General features: G+C 37.2%; 2 protein-coding genes across 3 annotated transcripts; both read right to left on the bottom strand.

Annotated features, from left to right (window-relative positions):
• Positions 1-2,670: 2,670 nt before the first annotated feature.
• LOC122086600 (cytochrome c oxidase subunit 5b-1, mitochondrial-like) lies at positions 2,671-10,170 on the bottom strand. Its single transcript, XM_042655534.1, has 6 exons — positions 9,780-10,170; positions 9,588-9,679; positions 9,405-9,455; positions 3,539-3,605; positions 3,213-3,292; positions 2,671-3,034 (listed from the first exon to the last, which is right to left on the bottom strand). The coding sequence occupies exons 1-6, from the start codon at positions 9,961-9,963 to the stop codon at positions 2,972-2,974; spliced, it is 537 nt and encodes a 178-aa protein (XP_042511468.1). The 5' UTR covers positions 9,964-10,170; the 3' UTR covers positions 2,671-2,971.
• A 5,986-nt stretch (positions 10,171-16,156) lies between these two features.
• Positions 16,157-22,199, bottom strand: LOC122086599 (cytochrome c oxidase subunit 5b-1, mitochondrial-like). 2 transcript variants are annotated; one of them, XM_042655532.1, is made up of 7 exons: positions 21,792-22,199; positions 21,594-21,685; positions 21,426-21,476; positions 17,165-17,232; positions 16,939-17,005; positions 16,684-16,763; positions 16,157-16,520 (listed from the first exon to the last, which is right to left on the bottom strand). In XM_042655532.1, the coding sequence occupies exons 1-7, from the start codon at positions 21,973-21,975 to the stop codon at positions 16,508-16,510; spliced, it is 555 nt and encodes a 184-aa protein (XP_042511466.1). In that variant the 5' UTR covers positions 21,976-22,199; the 3' UTR covers positions 16,157-16,507. The 2 variants fall into 2 exon arrangements, with proteins under 2 accessions (XP_042511466.1, XP_042511467.1); XM_042655533.1 differs by lacking the exon at positions 17,165-17,232 and having other exon boundaries at positions 21,792-22,152.
• Positions 22,200-23,476: the final 1,277 nt, after the last annotated feature.

Raw genomic sequence — 23,476 nt, 5'->3', positions numbered from 1 at the left:
GGGGGGGTGGTGGTGGTGGGGATGGGGTGTTGGTGGTGGGAAGGGCTTGGCATGCTGTTGGGGTGTCTCTTGTGCGCAGTTTCGGGCGAAGGAAGAGGCTAGAAAAGACTACCCTGCTCAGTAGGGAGTATTTATATGACAATTCTTAACGAGCAATTTACAGCGTTTCAAGGGGTGCGTGCAGTTTTGATTTTGAATTGATGTTGTGAGAATCTTTTCTCGTAAAAAAAAAAAGAATTTAAACATAATATTTCAGAGATGAAGTACTCAATTGTAATTTCTCTAAACGTTAGGTATCCTAAGTGTAACTTACCTTCTTCTTTTTTAACTATCTTATATATATGCACTTACACACCATCAAAAAAAATTCAGAATGTAGTTGTGAAACCACACCAAGTGAAGAAAAATTATACCATGGCCTTGTAAAAGATTAAATTTTCATCCTCTCACACTGGTGAAACGATAAGAATTGTATTCTAAAAATGAAAAAGTTAAATTACAGCTTCTGTGATGTTAAGCTCTAATCATATCTTGAGTAAAGCCAGCATGGATAGGATAATCTCTCATGCCACGCCAATCATGGCATAGGAAATGATTTCATTAAGTATAGTCTGACATGATGTTTGAGGAGCGATAATATTAGTGTAGACATAGGAAGGAATCCCATCACCTATGTAAAGATTTTCTCTTTTTTTTTTTTTTTTTTTTTTTTTTTTTTTTTTTTTGCCCCACTTATTTAATAAGGTTCTTAAGGTCAAGATTCTACGGGATAAGTTCAACTAGGCAAATGAGTAATTGTGAGGTCGTTTTCCATGAATTTAAGAAAGCCCTTATAAAATTTGGCCGTCCAATTGAACAATATGATGGTAACCAGTGTTTAAAGCAAATTAAAAAAATAAATAAATACAAATAAAATAAAATAAAGTTGATCATTTTGTTTCAAGAATTTTTCTTCCCAAGTTACAACCTTATTTTTAATTGAAAAAGATAAATACTTATACGGCGAAAGATTTATGCGAAATATAAAGTGTGCGATCAGCTCTTGGGCATCAAGTGGACATAAATGCTAGATCAAAATGATCAAAATCCCTCCTATTTGACATATAATTGTCCAAAGAAAAAGAGTGATTGTGCACTACCTCCACTTTGAACTCATCATTGGTGAGTCAACAACTTCTTATGAATGTGTATAGTAGAAACTTCACCATGAGATGGACATGAAATCCCCTATCAAATGGATCTACTCCTAGCCCCATTAAATTTGCCATGTGGACAAAAACAAATGGTTTAATAAAAAAATAAAATAAAAGAATCATTATACTTAGGGCTATTTGAATTGCTTCTTGGCGCAGGTAGGATAAAGATTGCATCCTCTTAGGAATAACCCCAGGCTACCATAGATATCCATCCGTTCTTGTCATATTCAAGAGATGACCTTTTGCTGACTTTTTTATGGGGAGAGCCGGATTGGAAGAGGGTTTGACTCATTCAAATTGTTTGGGTTTGAATTTCCAGGTCATCTAGAAAGCCATGGTCGTTGGAGAGATTCATGAAAAATACAAATAAAATAATTCTTCAGTTTGAATTGAATAATTTTGATAGGAGAAAGTTTGTATGGTGTTCTCTCTTCATCCAATATAATTTGATGTTATAATTGGATTACTGAAATAGTGAATATCATCATTTCCTATTTATGAAGGTCTAAAATGTCCTTTTCTAGTGCCATCAAAGGGTTAGATCTTGTGAAATAAGAGATTCTCTCTTCACCGTGGATGAAAGAAAACTCAATCCATTATGATATCGATGTATAAATGTATTAGTCGATATTGATGTATCAAAACATGATATTTTCCATGGTACTAAAATGTATTCCAAGGTTTGTCAGTGAATCTCTTCATCTAAGGTGACTTGACACTATAATTGGATTCCTGGAATAGTGAATGTCACCGTTAACTTTTATCCCTTTATTTACGAAGACCCGAAATATTCTTTCCTAGTCCAATCAGAAGGTCAGATCTCATGGATTAGGAGGTTCTCCTTTCACCATGGGAGAAGGAAAATGTGATCCATTTTACGGATCTACCGGAGCATCATGTGTTCCAAGATACTAAAGTGTATTCCAATGTTTGCCTTTGAATTGCTAATTTATATTCTACTCTTTTGGATGAAGACATGAAGTTGACAAGCATGTTTAGCACCTTGGAGTAAATACTAAAATTAGTGTAAAAAACTTCTAGACTCCATTTCGTCGGAGATGTAAAATGAAAAAAGATTGTCACCCTGCCATTGTTCAGTTTTCTCACAGATATTTCTCTTATTTTTATCTCACTTGCGTAAAAATGTGGACCCGTAAGAATGGTATCTTTTTAGAACACTTTTAACTGATGTGCCATGAAAATTCCTCCCCACACTAGCAGTCACAAAATTTGACCTGATAGAAAAGATGAGGAGCATCAGATTGGGATTCAACATTATCAGTTCTCTCTTGGTTTTAATACCTCTTAGTGTTCTCGTCAGCAATGCACTAAAAGAATCATTGCTGATCAATTGATCAATTGAAAAAAAAGAACCACATTGATTAATCGATGCTCTGTTTTGCAACCATAATCTGGTGTTAATGTTTCCTGAGTATAAGTTTTTCTGAGAGATGGAGCGTCAAATCGAAGGAAGTGAAAAAGAGTTTTGTGTGCTCCTTAAATTTGGCAGAGAGGAGATTTCAATGAAGATACACAATGTAGCCATCAATTATTTGATGATGAAACTACGAGGAAAAAAGAATAACCAAAGGTTCAATGGGTTATGAAGCCAAGAAACCCAAAAATCACCGACCCAAACATGGTCGGACGAGTGCAAGAAAACTGAAGATTCACCTAAACAAACCAAAGAGCCGTTTGTAGCTACCATGTATGACACAAACCATCTCAGCATCTCACCATATCTTATTGCAGCAGCAAAGTTATACACTTTTGCATCAATGATGATGGTCATCATCTCCATGTCCATCTGGTGGTCCTCCTGGGCCTACCACTTCCAGCTGCAAACATTAGGAAGGAAAAATCAAGACCTCCAGGCCATACCAAAAAAAAAAAAAAGCAAATTGATTTTATAAGCCACAACCCCAATTTGGATCAATTCTCTTCGTTCCACTGGAATTCCAAAGCATTTTTTTTTTTTTTCCCCATTTGTCACTCATTCATGTTATATTCCCTCACCTCGAAATATTGAGTACACACAGGGCATTCATGAGGTTTGCCTTTCTCCAGCCAAAACCAAACAACATCATGCTCATCCTCTGGCATATAAATAGAATAATTTATGTTATCCGGGGGAAAATATCAAATCTTCACAATAAAACTACTACTCATGTAATTTGTTCCCTGATATAAGTCAAGTAAAAGGATAAATTTTACAAGTAAAATCAGTACCACAGATTAGGATTTTACACGAAAATTTTCCTTTAACATGGTTTTTACCTAGAAACAAACACAGCCTAATAAATGAAAACAAAGCAGGTACATAATAAACCAAAAGTACTTACCGCCTTCACCCCCAGGACACCCAACAATTCTCTTGTCGAAGTATGACTTGATAACAGCAGGTGATTCCTGCAAGCAAACAACACGACAAGAAGCTTAATAAAATGAGATTATACTGTGAGAACCACCACTGCCTGCTCATCAATGTCAATGAATACACAGCCATAGCCCACTACCAACATAATAAGAAATTAGACAAGCATCATATTTGATTCCTTTCAATACATACCTAATCACTAAATGTCTCTATATCCAACATTTTGACTGTGTCAGTCTAGGGAACGCCCCTTCATATCCAGTACAAGCACAAACATTCTCCATACGTACATGCTTAAACCCAGTTGTTCAGCTCACTCATCGTGGACAGATTATATCTCAATTTGCTCACTCTCGGGATGTTTATCAAGCCCATAACAGAATGAGGCTATCTTTTTCCTAAAACAAGATGCATGCATTTCAGAAAATGTGATGACAATAGCACCAAAGTCAGAACACATACAATACAAGTTGCCCAAGGCATCTAGGCATCTGTCACTAAATATCAATCCTCTTCCCTTCTACATCTTTATTTTCTTTTCTAGTGACTCTACTGCCAACAAGACAATATAGAGAATACCTCATCTTCTTCATCTGAAGTAATGGCTAGTCAGCCTAGTCTCGACAATTAGGATTCCCACGAAATGGATGAAAAGAGACAGATCATTACATACCTCATCTTCTTCAACTGAAGTAATGGCTGGTCTCGACAATTAGGATACCCATGAAACAAATGAAAAGTGACAGATCCTTACCCAATTGGAAGGGACAACAAGAAGATATGAGCATGGGCACATTTCTATCCCATCGAAACCTTTATTTGGAGGGATTGATCCTTCTTGACTAATAATCTTTATGTGACAAAAAGTTGGAAATCACCAAAACTGATCTCTTTTTTCTTTAATAACGGCGGGAATCTAGGCCTCCGGCCTGACTAGTCCCGCGGGCCCATACTGACCCCACAACCGCATGGACCGGGTTTTTGCAATTGGAAAAACTGATCTCATTTAACAAGAGAAGACACTAATTCAAGTATCATTCTCGCAGCACTATGATATAGGAAAGAAGGATTAACCATTGGAATCCTTTAAGGCCCATTTGTTTGACAGATAAAATGGGATGAGAAACTGGTTAGGGAGGGTCCCACATGTTGTGGGTTGGGTTGACAAAGAAAGGGAAGGAAAGGAAAAGAAATAATGGAAGATGTAATTTTTGGTGGGGTCCACCTCTATGGGAAAGAGAAGAAATGGAAGTGAAGTGGAATTTTATGGGAAAAAGAGGAAATAGGAGAGAGAGAGACAATTTTCCATGAAGTCGTAGGACTCGGGAAGTGAATATGGTGGAAAAAGTTAACTGCTACATCAGCAGACAACAATTATTGCATTAAATGACCTTGTATGGTAAGTTTTCCACGCCACTTATCCAAACACTCATTTGTGGTAGTTTGTGAGAAATAAGTACAAGTTTCCCACCTCTTTTTACCTTTTCCACTTTTCTCCGTCAAACAAACAGTTCCTAAGGAACCCAACAAAAAAAAAAATCCAGTGCACGTGGCTCCCGCTACTACAAGGTTTGGGAGGACCAAATGTATGTAGCTTTACCTCCTGATTCGCAGGAATGCCTGCTTCCAAGTGGAGAACCCGCAATCAACAGGTTACAAAGAGGATGAACATTACCTGCTTTAGTTCCTCCCTCTCCCCCCCCCCCAAAAAAAAAAAAGATCTGCAATGTGCAAGAACACCATTCATGGTTTAAACTTGTAATGAAGGGTAATTATAATTTAAAAATGGGGAAGCAAAAAAGGAAATAAAAAAAAAAAGGAATAAAAAAGCATACAAAAAATTAATAGAACGATTAAACAAGGAAGAAAAAAAAAGAAGCTGCATACTCAGGTTCACACTTATGGAGTAATCCAATAGGTCTGATTTGGCCAATAATCAAGTCAAAGGATCTGAATTTATTTTAGAAGATTTCTGCAGAGTGTGACCTAAATCTGATAGTCAGATTCACACTTATGAGTAATCCTACTTGGGAAAGCACACCTCAACCACTGCAGAATCAATGAACAAAATAGGGGCTATAAACAGAGATCAACTAAGGCTCTAATAACTGATTGAACAGTAATAGCATATAGAAATACAGAAATTGTACAAGTCCTAGTTGCATTAGGATTGCAGATTTTAATTAAAAAGTTCAGATTTTAAATCTTTTCAAGATTCAGAACTAATAACAGGACAAAGAACAGAAATCAGAATTTTAAAGATCAATTTAAAACAAGATACTTGGAGAAACCCCAGTTGAAGAACCAAAATGCAATTCGATGGGAAAGATAGGAATTTCAGGCTTTTGAAACTGAAACTGAAATAGAATAGAAATAAAAGAAAAGATTGAAAAGATATTATCAGGAATTGCCACTTGTATCCCAGCCTTAAAATCACCACCAATGGTTCCTGGAATCACCACAGCAGGAAGCATTTTGAATCACAAAAAAACTGAAGGCAACAAGCCAAATTCATTACTTAAATTCGTAACAAGTTCGTACCTCCTACAAACTTACATAGAAGACTCAAAAACAGACTCAAACTCAAAAAAAAAAGGGGGGGGGGGGGGGGGGGGTTGAACCAACCCTAAACTGAAATAATAAAATAAACAGACTCAGACAAGGCCTCTAACTAAACTAATGAAATATATCCCATAATTCTACCTACTGCCCATTTTTTAGGCCTATTAAAGTAACCTAGTACAAAGAAAACTCATTGGACCAAAGGCCCAACATGTATAGAACTTAGAACCCCACACGCAAAGCTTATTTCCTTTAAAAAAAGCCCAAGTTTGCTAACTTATCAGCATCAAAAGGGTATAGATATCCCAGATTTTCACAAATCAAGATGTATCTACATTTGTCAACAAGAATCAACCAACCAATTTGCATTTGTAAGCATGCATGAACACTTCATTAGATTCCAACCCAACAATATATCAAATTACTACCAAGGCCCACAACAGAACATTGGAATAATCAACTCAAAGGCTGACAAACCAAAAGAATCACTAGAGCAGGGAGTATAAAATCAGTTGTACGATAGAAATGAAGACTAAAGCCATTTTCTAGAAAGACTGAACAAACAAGCTGATGCGGATCCGGATTCCAATGACTGAAATCAAATCTCTTAGGACCCACAAGAATGATAAAATATCTCAATTTAAAGGTTGAGGGGCATTCTTGTAATTTCAGTGACAATTCAAGCACTTGAAAGTGAAGAAAACAGATACTGGGGTCAAACTGGAATAGAAAAATAAAAGAGGGAGGTATTCTGGAATTTACCAAAGGGAAAGGAGAATAATAACACAATTTAAATAAGAAGGGCTTAGTCGTAAATATCAGTGATTAGGTTACTTGGCCCATAAAAAGAAACGTCATCTCCTTCCTTGTGATCTAAGTATCTAACAGAACCAGCGAAGGTAAGGGATTACAGCTCCGACCACGAAATCCCCAAATAGGAAACTGGATCAAACGGAGGAGTAGGGCCTTGAAATTAGGCTCATCACCCTGCGAAACTCCGGTGAAAATCCAGTGAAACAGCCCTCAAACCATCAAAGGAAGTTACCAATACCTGATCCTAAACAATTTGATGCAGATTAATTACCAAAATAGGCTTGTTTTATTAGGAATAAGCCTAGGGTTGGGTTCCATACATGTTAGGCCTTTGATCCCATGTGTTTTGAGTGTAATAGACCACTTTTATGGGTCCAAAAAGGGGGCTCTAAGATTGAGTACGGGATTACTAGTTAGTTTCCATTTTCATTAGTTTCCTTTATAGTTGGGCTTGATTTGAGTTATATTTATTTCCTTAGGAGTCAAGTTATTAATTGAGTCAAGTCTTTAGTAGCTAGTTTCCTAATTTCAGTTAGTTTCTAATTTCAGTTTTTAGTAGCTATTGTATTAGGAGAATATTTGGTTTCCTTTTTGAGGAACCTTCTATTTTGTAATTCCCTCCCCCATTAACATTATAAATAAAGAAGAGGAGGCTCCTAAAGGCCTAGATGATTTAATAAACAAATTAATGGTTGTTGCTATTGTCTTCTACATGGAGATTTGTCTTGTGTTTGATCAAGGCTGATGGAATTGGTGTTTGATCCAATTAACTCTCTACGGTGTGAAGCACAAGAGGTTCTCTTCTAGTTATCTCCCTCTTTTCTTCCATACTCAAGGTGTTCCAGATCTGATCTACTGTTACAAAGTATCCTGCAACATTGGGACTAGATTGACTTGTCAATCCTAGTTCTACATTACAATTCCTGAGTTTGATCGTACAATCCAGTGTGTATTTCGAGCTGAGAATCAGAGGGCGAAATCGACCTTAAGCATAGAACCTTCGCTCCAGATTTCACGAAGAACTGGTAAGGGCCACAGAGATCAGTTCAGATTCGGTTGCAGGAGTCGCTAGAAACAGTATAACACATCGGCAGCAACAAGAAGTAGGGAAGAAAAAGGGAAGGAAAAAATCAGAGAAGAAAAGAAGAGAAGATTTCAGAGATAGACAAGAAGGGGAATGGCATCCACGACAGTCATGGTTCTCACCCAAATTTCTCAACCAAGATTAATTCTTCAAAAACTAAAACTGAAATTTTAAGACTGTATTACATGACTTCTTAAAGGAAAACTCAAAGCATCATAATGGTAACTAATTAAAAATGGAAACTAGCCTATATAGAAAATAAAAATCCAAGCTAAATAAAATACCACAAACTAATTTCTGAACCTAAAAAGGAAAGTCAATAAATAAAAAAATCCCAAATCAAAGAGATCCCTTCCATCGCCCAACTGCATCACAAGCACAATGACTCAGTGCCCATGGCAAACTGGACACACATATTTTCATCCATCATTTCACAAAGAAAACATGGTGCTGCTTTTTAGTAAGTTCAGCTCAAACCTGTTTTCTCTGGAAGATATCTTTTACATTTTGGTGGTTCTGGCTCTTTGGCCCTCTTGATTTAAAAAATAAAAAATAAAATAAAATAAAATAAAGAAGAAGCAAATCCCTAAAGGGAAAACAGTATTCTTAAGTAGAAAAATCAATCCATTCAGGAGGCCAGCAACCTGAATAACATCAAAGTGTCTTGTCAAGTTTCAAGTCTCAATTATGGACATCTCTCAAAGGATCTGTTTCAACTACATTCAGGATTGACCAAATATGGCACAATTGCCTCCCATATCCTCCACAAACTAATGAAATGGTACCACCAACAACACTAGGAGATGATACTATTCCAATAAATTTTAATAAAAAAGCTCAGTCCCTAAATCCTATGAGCATTATTAAACAGCACAAACTTTCAATCGAAGATCTTGCTTTGATGTGATGATGTATCAACGCAAGCACAATAAACAACAGTCAAATCATTGCCTAATATTGTGTTCAATATCCCCATAATTTAGATGAATGTATGATGCTGGAATCTGTAAGGGTTAGGACAGGAAAAGGACAAACTTTCAGTGCCAAATAAGGAGTTGGCGACGAAGTAAAAACAAGAGGTATTTTGGGAGACCCATCAAAGATACTACAATACCACATTAGAAGCAAGAAGTATGACAGTGAAACAAAAGCATTTTGCTGATCACCGAACATAGTGTATCAAGAATCAAGTAGAGCTGGAGAGTCAGGAAATAACATAATAAAGAGAAAAACTGCATTCTCAATTTTGGGCTCCCTCAAAGGCAATTTCAAGGACAACCCAATTCCACCATTTTGCATAGAACAACAATAATCAACCCAATAAATAAAATAAATAAATAAATAACAAACAAAGGGATGATTGCGCACAAACCTTGGTGCCAAAAGGACCTTCAGGATAATCAATTTCGAGAACTCTCCGCCCCTAAAAGAAACAAAACAGAAAATTATTGTAATTTCTACATCACATAAATAGGGAAACCAAAAAACACAATCAAAAAATATTAATAATAAATAGGGTAAAAGGGCAGGGTGGGAAGGGAAGAAAGATGTCAACCTCGAGCTCCGCCTCGAGCTCCTCCCGCTCATGCCCGGTGGCAATAGGCATTACATCTTCTACTCTCTTCTTTTCCTTAGATAGAACGGCACCTGCCATGTATCCCACAACAAATTACACATCTCTCCAAAATAAGGGATTAACGGATCAGATGATCTAAGACATATCAAAGGGTTTCGATTATGATGATACCGGATTCAGAACTGAACTGGTTAGAGAAAAGAGGGGCAGTTCTCTGGAACGCGGAAGGCGACGACCCTGAAGTAAGAGCTCGATTTCTTAAAGCTTTCTCTCCGGCGATAACGGAGCGGTTGAGATTGAGAGCTGATCGCCATGGCACAAGGGTTTGAAGGTGAGAGGAAGCCCGTCTCCACATCGTGAGGATGGATTTTAGATGTTCTCAGGTCTCCCCACCTTCCCGAAGACTCTGCTTATCTCTGTGTCAGACTCTGGGAAGTGCTCCGACAGCAAAACCTTCTTCAACTAGACTGGAAAAGAATGGTAAAAAGAGCGAGACCGATCACAAATGTGACCTTTTACGGGCCAAACCGTCTCCGCACGGTCGGGACTCTGGAGTCTGGACTTGGATGGATGTAATTTTAACTTTGGGATAATTACAGTGACCTTCCTTTGGTTTACCCTAATATTAGAATCATCCTTCATTAAACTGACAATTATAGTGTCCCCCTTTACTTTTTACAGTGTTAAAGTCCGATTTTTTAAAACCCTATTCCAACCTTAGATCCTCAAAATTAAACTCAGACTCAACTCAATCCTGCTGTCTGCTAGGTTCATGTTCACGCCCAACCCTCCTGGGTTCATACCAACCAACACGGCCCTAATTGACCCTGTCAGGGCCGGGTTGGGGTAGGCTAGGCTGGGCTGGGTTGGGTTGACCCTAGCTTCTACAATGGTTGAATTAACTTTGATTGACCTATTTTTACCATTCATATCCTATACATTTTTTTTTTTTTTTTTTAAAGCATATCTTATACATTAAAAAAATTATAAAAAAATGAGATACCAATAGGAGTCCTAAATTCTAATATAAAAATTCAGGGTTAACAGGCCGGTCTGAGTTGGGGTCAAGCTGAGGCCTCAACCTGAGGCCAACCCAACCTTGGGTCAGGTTTGGGTGGTTTCAACCCTAACTTGTCTTCAGGGTTAGAAAACTTGGCCCAATCCCTATTTGGACTCATGACGAGTTCGGATTGTCTGGGCCAAACTTCATCCTAGCTAACTAACTATATAGTTTATCAAGGATTTTAGAGCTGGCAACAGCTGCTATTCATCGCAGTGAAACGAATTTTGATTCTTTTGAACACGTGAAACTGTGGTTTTCCTCTAGTTTCTAGTTCACATTTTGGTTCTTCTATTGGAATAGATCGTCATTGGTTTTTTTTTTTTTTTCCCTTTTCTGATTGCAGAAAACCTGTGAAGGGGTTTCTTGTTTTAGGCAAAACCAGCTATTCTTGGCATTGGGTTTCCGAATTCAATTCACATGAACAGAGTGTTTTACCCTCCTCTGCTAAGGAACCCGGGACCAAAATCTAGAACCAAACCATCGATGATGATGTTGGGTTAAGAGAACTTGAAATCTCTCTCTCTCTCTCTTGTATAGAGTATTCTATATGGGGGGCACAGCCTCCACTGGCACTCCCCACAATCAGTCCCTCTCTCCTCTACCATCTGTCTATGTTGGGGGGGGGGTGCATAGCCTCCACTCCTCTACAATCTCTCTCTCCTCTATCTTATAGGTCATTTCATATGGGAAGAGAGGGACAGATTTTGGGAGAGGCTACACTCCTGTCTCCCCACACAATGAACATTATCCCTGAAATGAAACATATGCCCTGTTGTGGGAGGGGGGAGAGGGAGAGACTCAAGGAACCTTAGCATACACTATGTTTCCAGACAAATAACTAAATCCCTTTTTTTCTTGGGAGGAGGGGAATATTTTATGAGCCGTCAGGTTAGGGTGTGCAGTGTGCTAGCACCTCTTTATCTATCACTTTCATCGTCACATGAATGACCTTGCTACCATCTTATATATGATACCTATGAAGCACTCTTTTATGTTTTTGGCTCAAAGAACCCTCTCCTTATTTTTGGGAGAAAAAAAACTTTGATCCAGCAAGGGAGGTTACATTAGGCACTAACACTCTCTCTCTCTCTCTCTCTCTCTCTCTCTCTCTCTCTCTCTCTCTCTCTCTCTCTCCACATAAAATGACCATGTTGCCCTCCTATATACGAAACCGTGCTCAAAGAATACACTACAATCGGTTGGGGAAAAAAATCTCTAATCCACCATGGGAGGGTACACTAGGCACTAACACCCTCTCTCTCATAGCTCCTCACATAAAATGACCTCACTACCCTACCATGTAAGTGACTGTGCCACCATACCTCATTGTGCACTCCTCCATGTTGTTAGCTTGGAGAACCCTCTTCATTATTTTTTTATTTTTTTGAAAAATTACTTGGACACCCCTTGTACTATGGCCAGATAGCTTGAGACATCAAAAAGTTTGAGAGTATTATTTGAAGCCCCATAAAACCTGATAGCATTAATCTGTTGTTAGTGGTTGAATGAAAAAACCATTTTACCCTTATAATTATTAAACTAAAACTTGCGAAGTTGAAATGACCAACTTAACCTTTAAAACCTATTAACCTTAAAATAGCCAAATCGATTTGAGTAGTGGATGAAGGAATTTCCCTCTCACCCATCTTCCATCTCAATTCTTTCACTACTGTATCAAAATTAGGGCATATTCGGCTCTAAGCTTTTACAGGTTAGGGTTGATTTGGGTTGTACAGGAAAAGCAACAAGTTCCTCCTGTTCTTCCAAAACCTTCTTCTATATGTCTCTCCTTCCTTCCCATACATTAACAAAACTTTTCTCAAGCAAAACGTTTTCCCTTATTTTTAAGGCCGTTGTTGCCCAAATTAGCAGCCATGAGCGGCCAGATCTGATTTCATGGATTTAGTACTCTATGTTCAGTTGATGTATGTGATTGGTTCTTGTTGGAATCAATAGAGTATGATGTGGTGATGCTTCGTCTGAAAGCTTGAGCAGAATCGATCAGAATGGAAGGAGTTATCTCCATCCCAGGCAAGCCCTATCCTTCCGCTTTTGGTTTGGCGTTTGGAGGTTGAAGAAAACCTCAACCAGAGATTGTACTTCAGTTTTACATATCATTGAGAGGGTATTGCGCAACAGTGAATTTTTTTTTTTTTAATGGAAAAAGGAAATTCATTAACTAATGTAACTTAGAACATCAATGTTAGGGTTAGAGTTCCTAATATGCAATTGTTTTTCATCGCCATGAAGCTAGATTACAAAAACAGTAGTACCAATTCGTTTGTAGACCTTCACATGGAATAGCATTGTAAGTATTCTTCCAACTCTCAAAAAGATGATTGGTATGAAAATAGCTATTGGAAATAATACTTGTGCTTGGTTCGATCCTTAGATTCCTAATACCCCTACTACCCAGCTAACTGCCAGCCCACACACCACTTCCTATTCTTTAAATCTTGTTAGTGATTCCATCAATGGAAATAGCTGGAATAACTTTCTTGTCTTTTGTTTTCGCTCTTTCATTTATACATAAGATATTGAACATCTCTATTACCTCTAACAGAGATAGCTGGTAGTGCCACCTTTCAAAAAAAATGAATTTACCACTAAATTGGTTGCTAAATTCCTTCATTATGATTTGCTTACTAATTTAGTTGGACTCCACACATGTGTGCTACTGCTTGCTTCTACCCCTACTCACACTGGTGCCCTTTTTTTTGGGAAACTTCAATTACACCCCAAATTTAAAATTTTCTTCTGGAGGCTTATACTTGAAGGGATACCTACTAAAGATATCCTGCGCAAATGGATGAATATCGATCCAATATATCTTTTGCCACAAACAACCTGAGTCATTGTGGCACACAATCCTGTTGATTTTATCAAGAGAATCTGGTTAGCAAACCTATTATGTTTGAAGACTGAGAACCTTTCTATTACCTCGTTTACTAGGTAGGTTATGTATTTCTTTAACTTAAGTATTATACCTAAAAATAATATTTCTACTTTCTTCATTTATTTATCATTATCAGCTATTTTATTTGATCACACAAAATTAACATTATTTTCAAAAAGACTAAACCAAACCATCATTTAATGCTATCCTCTGTAAACCAGTAAATAGGCTTGCAAGGTCACCCAACAAAACAAGAAGTGGTCTCTACCCTTCTTAACCCAACCATTCCACCTGACCCCATTCTAAACTACCCCATATTAGTTCATGTGAGCATATCAGATACTTTAAATAACAATTCAGGTGTTGGGCTTTTGCATCATTTGTAATGGGATGTATCTCATTATCCGTTGGTTATATGTTGACAGGAAAAAATTTTGAGGCAAGTACGAGAGCCCTACATCTTATACTAACGCAGAAAAATTCGAAGGATGGAGCATTGGAAGAATTTGGAGTAACTAAAAAGGAAATAGAAAATTTAATTTTTGAAGGAAGTACCACACTGTGGCCTTTGAGCACATCATCGTCATTTTTGGACATGTATGAAACATTAACACTGACTTTTTTGGCTCAGGCCTACTAACATGGTGCTTATGGTTTCTCTAGAACTCTGGCACATAGAGTCATGAATAATTTATTAAACATTAACATTTCCAATCCAAACATTGATGTACTAAGCTTTCTTTCTAATTTAAGTTTTCTTGAGACAAGATGAGGTATGAACAAAAAAGTATAAACATCCAAAAAATTGGATATAGCTCTCCAATGCAACAGTGAAATTACTAAATGTATTCCAAGGTTTGCCAATGAATCTCTTCATCCAAGGAGACTTTGACACCATGATTGGATTCTTGGAATAGTAAATACCATCTTTAACTTCCATCCACTTATTTACAAAGATCCGGAATACCCTTTCATAGTCCATCACAGGGTCAGATATCATGAATTAGGAAAATCTTCTTTCGCCATGGGAGAAGGAAGGAAAACACAATTCCATTTTGATATTAGTATAAATGCATTAGTTGATACAGATCTATCAGAGCATCATGTTTTTTCAAAGATACCAAAGTGCATCCCAATGCATCCAAATCTCTAATGCATATTCAACTCCTTTAGACGAAGCCATCAAGTTGACAAGCACGTTTAGGCTGTTTAGCATCTTACACTAAATACTAAAATTAGTGTAAGAAACTTATAAACTCCACTTCATTGGATCGAAAATGATAAGAAAAAGAATGTCACGCCGCTATTGTGCAATTTCCCTCACATGATTTTCTTTTATTAATACTCTTTCACAAACTTAGAAAATGTGAACCCCATATAAATGATACCTTTTTCAAAACAATCATTGATGTGCCATGCAAATTCCTCCCCACACTAATAGCATGAGTAACCCTCTCCCTGGATAAATAGAGAATCAATCCAGCCACGTTGATTTAATGCTTTGATTGGAATCCCGGAATATTGAATATCATCATTAACCACCACCCTAGTATCGAAGGCCCTAAATACCCTTGTCTGATGAAAGGGTCAGATCCCAAGATTTAATGAATTCTCTCCCTTCATAATTGGTGAAGAAAAACTATAACTATCAATTGCATTACATGATTATTATTAGTAACAATAATAATAAAAGTTCACATTATGTTTTTACCTTTATTAAGGCTTTGAGCTTTACAACCCAATCACTAGGGGTGTCAAACCCTACCCGAACCGATGAAATCATACTGAACCGACCCGAACTTAACAAAAGCATTTTGGATCGACTTTGGATCGAGCTATTGTGCAACTGAACTCAAACTGGATCGCACCGAAACCAAACCAAGCATGAAAAACCGATACCAACCCAGAAATCATAATATCTTTTTCTTTATTATGTATAAATTTAGATGGTAAATTGAACCCAACCTGATATCAAATGATAAAAAAAAAAAACCGAAACCAAATATTCTGTTAGTGGTTTGGTTTTGGATTCAACAATTCTCACAACGAAATCAACCGATTGACACCTCTAAGTGGATGCAACCCCAGTGGGGAAAAAAATTGAATATAATCAAGTGTTAAACCAGATATAGCAGGAAAGAACGTTAATCAAGAGGACCCTATTTGAATCCTTACAACCAAACACGTCTTCAGAACTCATCAGAAAAGAAAAAAATAAAATAGAATAACAGTGTCTCGAGTATGTATGTGTGTGTGTGCGTGTGTGTGGGATTTTTTTTCTTTTTTTCTGTTTTTTGGGTGGGGGTGGTGGGGGTGGGTGGAAGGATTCAAGTTGTGTTGCGGTCGCAAAATTTGACCTGATACAATGAATAGGAGCATCAGATTAGGCTATTTAATGGTTGGGATTGGGAAAAACATGGATATTCAAAGGGCTTGAACAGTCTCAGTTCTCTCTTGGCTTGAAAACCTTTTAGTGTTCTCACTAGCAAAAAAAAAACCATCATTCATCAATTGCTGCTCTGTTTTGCAACCATGGTCTGGTATTTAATGTTTCCCAGTCTCAGTTTTTAAGAGAGATGGAGCATCAAATCGAAGAAAATGAAAGTCTTGTGTATTCCATTAATTTGGGAGAGGAGATTTCAATGAAGAAACACAATGTAGCCATCAATTATTTGATGATGCAACTACGAGGCTAAAAAAAATCCAAAGCTTCACTGGTTTATGAAGCCAAGAAACCAAAAAATCACCGACCCAAATATGGTCGGAAGAGTGCAAGAAAACTGAAGATTCACCTAAACAAACCAAAAAGGCGTTTGTAGCTACAATGTATGACACAAATCATCCCAGCATCAGACCAGATCTTATTATAGCAGGAAAGTTGCACACTGCATCAATGATGATGATCATCATCTCCATGTCCATCTGGTGGACCTCCTGGACCTACCACTTCCAGCTGCAAACATTAGGAAGGAAAAAATAAGACCCCCAGGCCATAGAAAAAAGGAAAATTGATTGTATAAGCCACAATCCCAGTTTGGATCAATTGTCTCTTCATTCCACTGTAATTGCAAATCAGTTTTTTCTCGTTTGTTACTATTAATGTTACATTCCCTTACCTCGAAATATTGAGTACACACAGGGCATTCATGAGGCTTGCCTTTCTCCAGCCAAAACCAAACAACATCGTGCTCATCCTCTGAAATATATATAGAATAGTTTATGTTATCAGGGGGAAAATATCAAATCTTCACAATAGAACTACTTCTCATGTAATTTGTTCCCTGGTAAAAGTCAAGTACAGGAAAAAATTTACAAATAAAATTATTATAGTGAAACTGAAGCAAGTGCATGATAAACCAAAGGCCACTTACCGCCTTCACCCCCAGGACACCCAACAATTCTCTTGTCGAAGTAAGACTTGATGATAGAAGGTGCTTCCTACAAGTAAATAGCATGACAAGAAGCTTAGTAAAATAAGATTATCTACAAGAACCACCAGTGCCTGCACATCAATAGAAATGAATACACTGCCATAGCACATTATCAACATAATAGGAAATTAGACAAGCATCAGATTCGATTCCCTTCAATATATACCTTAATTGGTAAATGTCTATATAACCAACATTTTGACCATGTAAGTCTAGGTCACGCCTCTTCATTATCTGGTTCAAACACAAACATTCACCTTACATGCTTAAACCCAGTTGTTCAGCTCACTCATCATGGACAGATTATATCTCAATTTGAACAACTCTCAGGATATTTATCAAGCCCACAACAGAGAAGTCTATCTTTTCCTAAAACAAGATACATGCATTACAGAAAATGTGATGACGATAGCATCAGAGTCAGAACATATACGATCCAAGTTGCCCAAGGCATCTACGCATCTGTCACTAAATATCAATCCTCTTGCCTTCTACACTTTTTATTTTATTTGAATTTTGCTAGTCACTCTACTGCCAACAAGACACATATATTGAGAATACCTCATCTTCTTCATCTGAAGTACGTGCTACTCTCAACAATCAGGATACCCACAAAATGAATAAAAAGAGACAGAACTTTACCCACTTGGATAGGGACAACAAGAAGATATGAGCTCTCTGTCCCATCAAGACCTTAATTTGGAAGGATTGATCCTCCTTGAGTTATAATCTTTATGGGACAAAAAGTTGGAAATCACAAAAAACGATCTCATTGAACAGGAGAAGACACTAATTCAAGTTTCATTATGGAAACACAATTATAAAGGAAACAAGGATTAACCATTGGAGTCCTTGAAGGAACAAAAATAGAGAAAAGAAACAAAGAGGATGAATATTGTCTTCTTTAGTATTTTTCTAGATCTAGAATGAGCAAGACACCAGTCCAAACTTGTAATGAAGGGTCAAGTTAATTATAATTTAAAAATGGGGAAGAAAAAATAATTAAAAAAAAAAAAAAGGAACAAACAAGCATACAACAAATTAATAGAACGACTAAACAAGCAAAAAAAAAAAGAAACTGCGTATTCGGAAAATGCTTACGGTCTACGGATACTGGATACACTACAAAACTTCCAATTTCTTTAGCATGCTTTCAATTCCAACACCAATAAATCATATTCACAAACCATGATTGCCAATAAGGGGCATACCAAGTGCACAATGATCCCACCACTGTGGGGGTTTGGGAAGGATTCATAATGTACGCAGCCTCACCCCCGCTTCACCGAGAGGCTGTTCCCCAACTCGAAACAGCGACCAATAAGTTGCAATGGCGCAACCTTACCATCGCGCCAAGAGGGTCACAAGCCATGATTATCAATGCCTCAAAATTTTGACTCTCACGGGCTTTCAAAAATTGAAAACATTATTTAAAATATTTGTGGTGGAAAGGGTAATACAGTGCTAATCACGTACAAGTGAAATCCCATGGGAGATGAGTTTGCGACAGGATCACAGGGGGAAAAAAAGGACAAACCAAATCTGAAAAAGAACACTAATATTAGAACAACATTAGGTCCGATTTGGCCAATAATCAAGTCAAAGGGTCTGAATTTATTTTAGAATATCTCTGCAGAGTTTGATCTAAATCTGATGGTCAGATTCACACTTATGGTTTAATCCGACTTGGGGAAGGACAACAAAACAACTGCAGAATCGATGAACAAAATTGGGATGATAAATAAGTTTCTAATAACTGAATTAACAGTAACAGCATAGAGAAACAGAATTTCCAAGATCTAACCCGAAATATGATAATTGTATAAATCCTAGTTGCAATCGGATTTCAGACCTCAATTGGAAAGTCAACTCGTCACAAGATTTGGAATTAATAGCAGAACAAAGAACTGAACTCAAAATTTTAGAAATCAGTTTTAAAACAAGATATTTGGATAACCCTAAGTTGAAGTAGGAAACTACAATTCAATGGAAAAGATAGGAAGCATTCAGAATCACCACCAGAGAACCTATTTGATGTAGAACTGAAGAAATACATCTGTAGGAAGATGGCCAACAAGAGTAGCTAGAATGTGGCCTTGCCTTGTTGATGATTTTTAGTTCTCATATTTAGTTTTTATTTCATACTTTTAAGTGTGGGTTTAGTCCAATTGAACCATGGTCCATGTTGGTCCAATGTTGGTTCATTTAAGTGTTTAGAAGTTACATTTACGATTATTTACTTTTCTAAAAGGAGGAATCAATTCACTTTTGTAAGTGATGATGGGTGAGGACTTTTCCACCTTCGATAGTTGATGGGTGAAGACTTTTCCTTCCCACTTTAAGAGGTGATGATTTTTCTACCTTTAATAGTTTGTAGGTAAAAACTTTCTTATTCTAACTTTAATAGGTGAAAACTTTCTACTCTTGTTATATGAAAGTTGGGTATAATGTTTTGTTGGGTTAGTCCTATAAATAGGGATCAATTGTAAGCATTCAAAGAACAACTCACAATTTCAAAAAAAGTTTGCTAATGCAACTCTCTTCTCCATTGAAGAACTCTTGTGTTTGATCAAGAAATCTCTTGTGTTCGATCAAGGAACGTTGGTGTTTGATCCAATCGAATCACCTTGTAATGTGAAGCATAGGTGTTACTTTTGTTGTCTATTTATCTCACCATCTTCAACTATCCACAATTTTCAGCAAGATTCTATTTTTTAAATCTGGATTTCTTTATTCTTTGAGAAAAGATCCTATCCTGGTATCTGTTTTGATTGATCTTTTCAATTACAATATTACATCACTATTGAATCACCATAGTAGGCAGCATTCAGAATCACCACAGATCAAAGGCAACAAACCAAATTTGTGTACAAAGTACAAACTTATATAGAGGGCTCAAAAACAGACTCAAACTCAAAGTAGAAAAGCCTGACCCAATCCTAAACTGAAAAAGTAACATAAGTTGATATAATAATAGAAACGAACTCAAACAAGGACTCTTAACTAAACTAATGAAATAAATCCTGTGATCCTACCTACCTTCTACCCATATTTTAGGCCTATTAAAGTACCCTAATACAAATAAAACCCATTGGACCATAGGCCCAACATGTATAGAACCCAACCGAAGGCTTATTTCCACTAAAATAAGCCCAATTTTTAAGATTTATTTGTGCATCAAAGAAGTAAGGATATCTCATATTTTCACAAATCCAAGATGTATCTACATTCACCAATAAGAATCAACCAACCGATTTGCATCTGTAAACATGTATGAACACTTCATCAGATTCCAATTCAACAATATCTCAAATTAATAACCAAGGCCCACAACAAAACATTGGAATAATCAACTCAGAGACCGAAAAACCAAATGAGTCACTAAAGCAGGGAGTTCAAAATCAGTTGTACGATAGAAATGAAGAATAAAGCCATTTTTCTACAAATACCAACCAAACAAACACAATGACTCAATGCCCGTGGCAAACTGGACATGCATATATTCATCCATCATTTCACAAAGATAACATGGTGCTGCTTCTTAGTAAGTTCAGCTCAATCCTGTTTTCACTAGAAGATATCTTTAACATATTGCGGTTCTAGCTCTTTGGGCCTCTTGAATTGGGGAAAAAAAAGGGACAATAGTATTCTTAAGTAGAAAAATCAATCCATTCAGGAGGCCACCAACTTGAATAACATCAAATTGGATTGTCCAGTTTCAAGTCTCAAAGATGGGCATCTCTCAAAGGATCTGTTTCAACTACATTCAGGATCGACAAAATATGGCATGATTGGCTACATCTCCTCCACAAACTAATGAAATGGTATATCAACAACACTCAGAGATGATATTATTCCAATAAATTTAAATAAAAAAATCTCAGTCCCTAAATCCTATGAGAATTAAAAGAACAGCAGAAAACTTTTAATTGAAGATCTTGCTATGATTTGATAATGTATCAACACAAGTCCAATACACAACAGAAAAATCATTGTGTCAAAGAGTGGTTCAATATCTCCATGATTCTGATGATAATTCATGTGGAACATATGATGCTCAAATCTGTAAGATTTAGGACAGGAAAGAGACAAATTTTCAGTGCCAAATAAGTAGTCGGCTAGCAATAAAGTGGGCAACGAAGTAAAAACAAGAGGTATTTTGGGAGACCCATCAAAGATACTACAGTACCACATTAGAAGCAAGAAGTATGACAGTAAAACAAAAGCATTGCACTAATCACCGAACATAGTGTACCAAGAATCAAGTAACGCTATAGACTCAAGAAATAACAGAATAAGGAGAAAAAATGCATCCTCAATTTGGGCTCCCTCATAAAGATAATTTCAAGGACAATCCAATTCCATCATTTTGCATAGAACAACAATAACCATCCCAATCCAAAAATCAACAATGATTGCGCACAAACCTTGGTGCCAAAAGGACCTTCAGGATAATCAATTTCGAGAACTCTCCGCCCCTAAAAGAAACAAAACATAAAATTACTGTAATTTCTAAATCACATAAATATAAAACCAAAAAACACAATGAGGAAATATCAATAATAAATAGGGGGGAAGGGAAGAAAGATGTCAACCTCGAGCTCTGCCTCGAGCTCTTCCCGCTCATGCCCGGTGGCAATAGGCATTACATCCTCTACTCTCTTCTTTTCATTAGATAGAACGGCGCCTGCCATGGATCCCACAACAAATTACACATCTCTCCAAAATAAGTGATTAACGGATTAGAAGATCTAAGAAATATCAAAGGGTTTCGATGATGATGATGATGTTACCAGATTCAGAACTGAACTGGTTAGAGAAAAGAGGGGCAGTTCTCTGGAACGCGGAAGGCGACGACCCTGAATTGAGAACTCGGTTTCTTAAAGCTTTCTCTCCAGCGATAACGGAGCGGTTGAGATTGAGAGCAGATCGCCATGGCACTAGGGTTTGGAGGTGAGAGGAAGCCCGTCTCCACATCGTGAGGATGAATTTTAGATGATCTCAGGTCTTCCCCACCTTTCCGAAGACTCTCTTTATCTCTGTGTCACTCTGTGAAGTGGTCAGAGAGCAAATTGATTGGAAATGAGAATGAAGCGATCACAGATCCGACCTATTACGGGCCAAAACACAGTCGGGACTCGGGACTTGGATGGATGTAATTTGAACCTTAATTAAATTGGACACGTGTTAGACTGCCGAAGATTACTATGAAACTCGTGCGATCGACCATTCGACCATCGATATCGATTGTGCCCCACTTACAAGGTTGATGGGGACGATAGGCATCCCATTGGCTCATGTCTTGGTGTATAAACCACTTGTGCTAGCATTCATTATCTCTCTCTCTCATAATAGATAATAGAGTGTTCTCTGAGGGAGAGCAGAGCCTCCAGCAACGCTCTCATAATTTGTCTCTCTCCTTTACTTAATTAGGTCATTTCACAAAGGGAAGAGAGAGACAAAGCTGAGGCATGGTGTGTTAGCGCCTATGTTTCTATCCATTTCCTTCCCACATGAAATGACGTTGCTAGTTTGCTACCCTTTCTTAGGAAGCGGTCCTCTTATCTCGTTACCTCAAAGAACCTCTCTCTATGTTTTGGGAAAAAAATCTCTAATCCACTAAGGGAGAGTAGGCGCCAACACCTCTCTCTCTCTCTCTCTCTCTCTCTCTCTCTCTCTCTCTCTCATTAGATGACCTCATTGTGCTCCCATATACCAAACTCTGCTCAAAAACACACTCTTTTTGAAAAATCATTCTCTGAAATCACTGAGGGAGGCTACACTAGGCACTAACACCCTCTCTCTCTTTCTCTCTCTCTCATAAAATGACCTTGCTGCTTCACCATGTATTAAACCATGCCGCCATACCTCTATGTGCACTCCTCCATGCTGTTTGCTTGAAAAACCCTGTCCTTTATTTATTTATTTTTATTTTTTTGCTTGGGGTTGTGGGTAATCATAGTTAGGGATTATTATACAAAATAGACAAGAATAGATGGGAGCAAGGTTTTAAAACTTGGGATCGATCTCAACCGATCCAGATTGAAATCAGACAAATTTACACCTAATTTGAAAAAACAGTTTTCTGACCCTTTTCGTACCAGTGCATTAAGGCTTGGGAATTGGAATCGGTCGACCAATATCAATACGATCCGATTTTTAAAACTATGGATGTGAACCCCTGAATTTGAATTTCTTACAGGTAGGGCCTTGGGTCCCCTACTTTCATGTCATGTTTTTCGCCCAACCAAGTTACCAAGATTTAGTATCAATTTCATATGCTTCTTCCCTTCCAAAAATGGTTTAAATCAATCTTTTAGAAAAAAAATATCCGTCTGCCTCATGGTAAATGTACAATCTTATCGTCAATTTTCAAACATCAAACATCTAACCAACATGTTGCAATAGTAAAATTTAACTATCACGCAACAGGCACACCCACTTAAAAAAATAATAATAATAAATCAAAAATAAAAAT

This window comes from Macadamia integrifolia, chromosome 8 (genome assembly GCF_013358625.1).
Source record: "Macadamia integrifolia cultivar HAES 741 chromosome 8, SCU_Mint_v3, whole genome shotgun sequence".
Lineage (NCBI taxonomy): Eukaryota > Viridiplantae > Streptophyta > Magnoliopsida > Proteales > Proteaceae > Macadamia > Macadamia integrifolia.
Note: the sequence above shows the minus strand (reverse complement) of the source record. Positions and strands in the feature narration are given on the sequence as shown.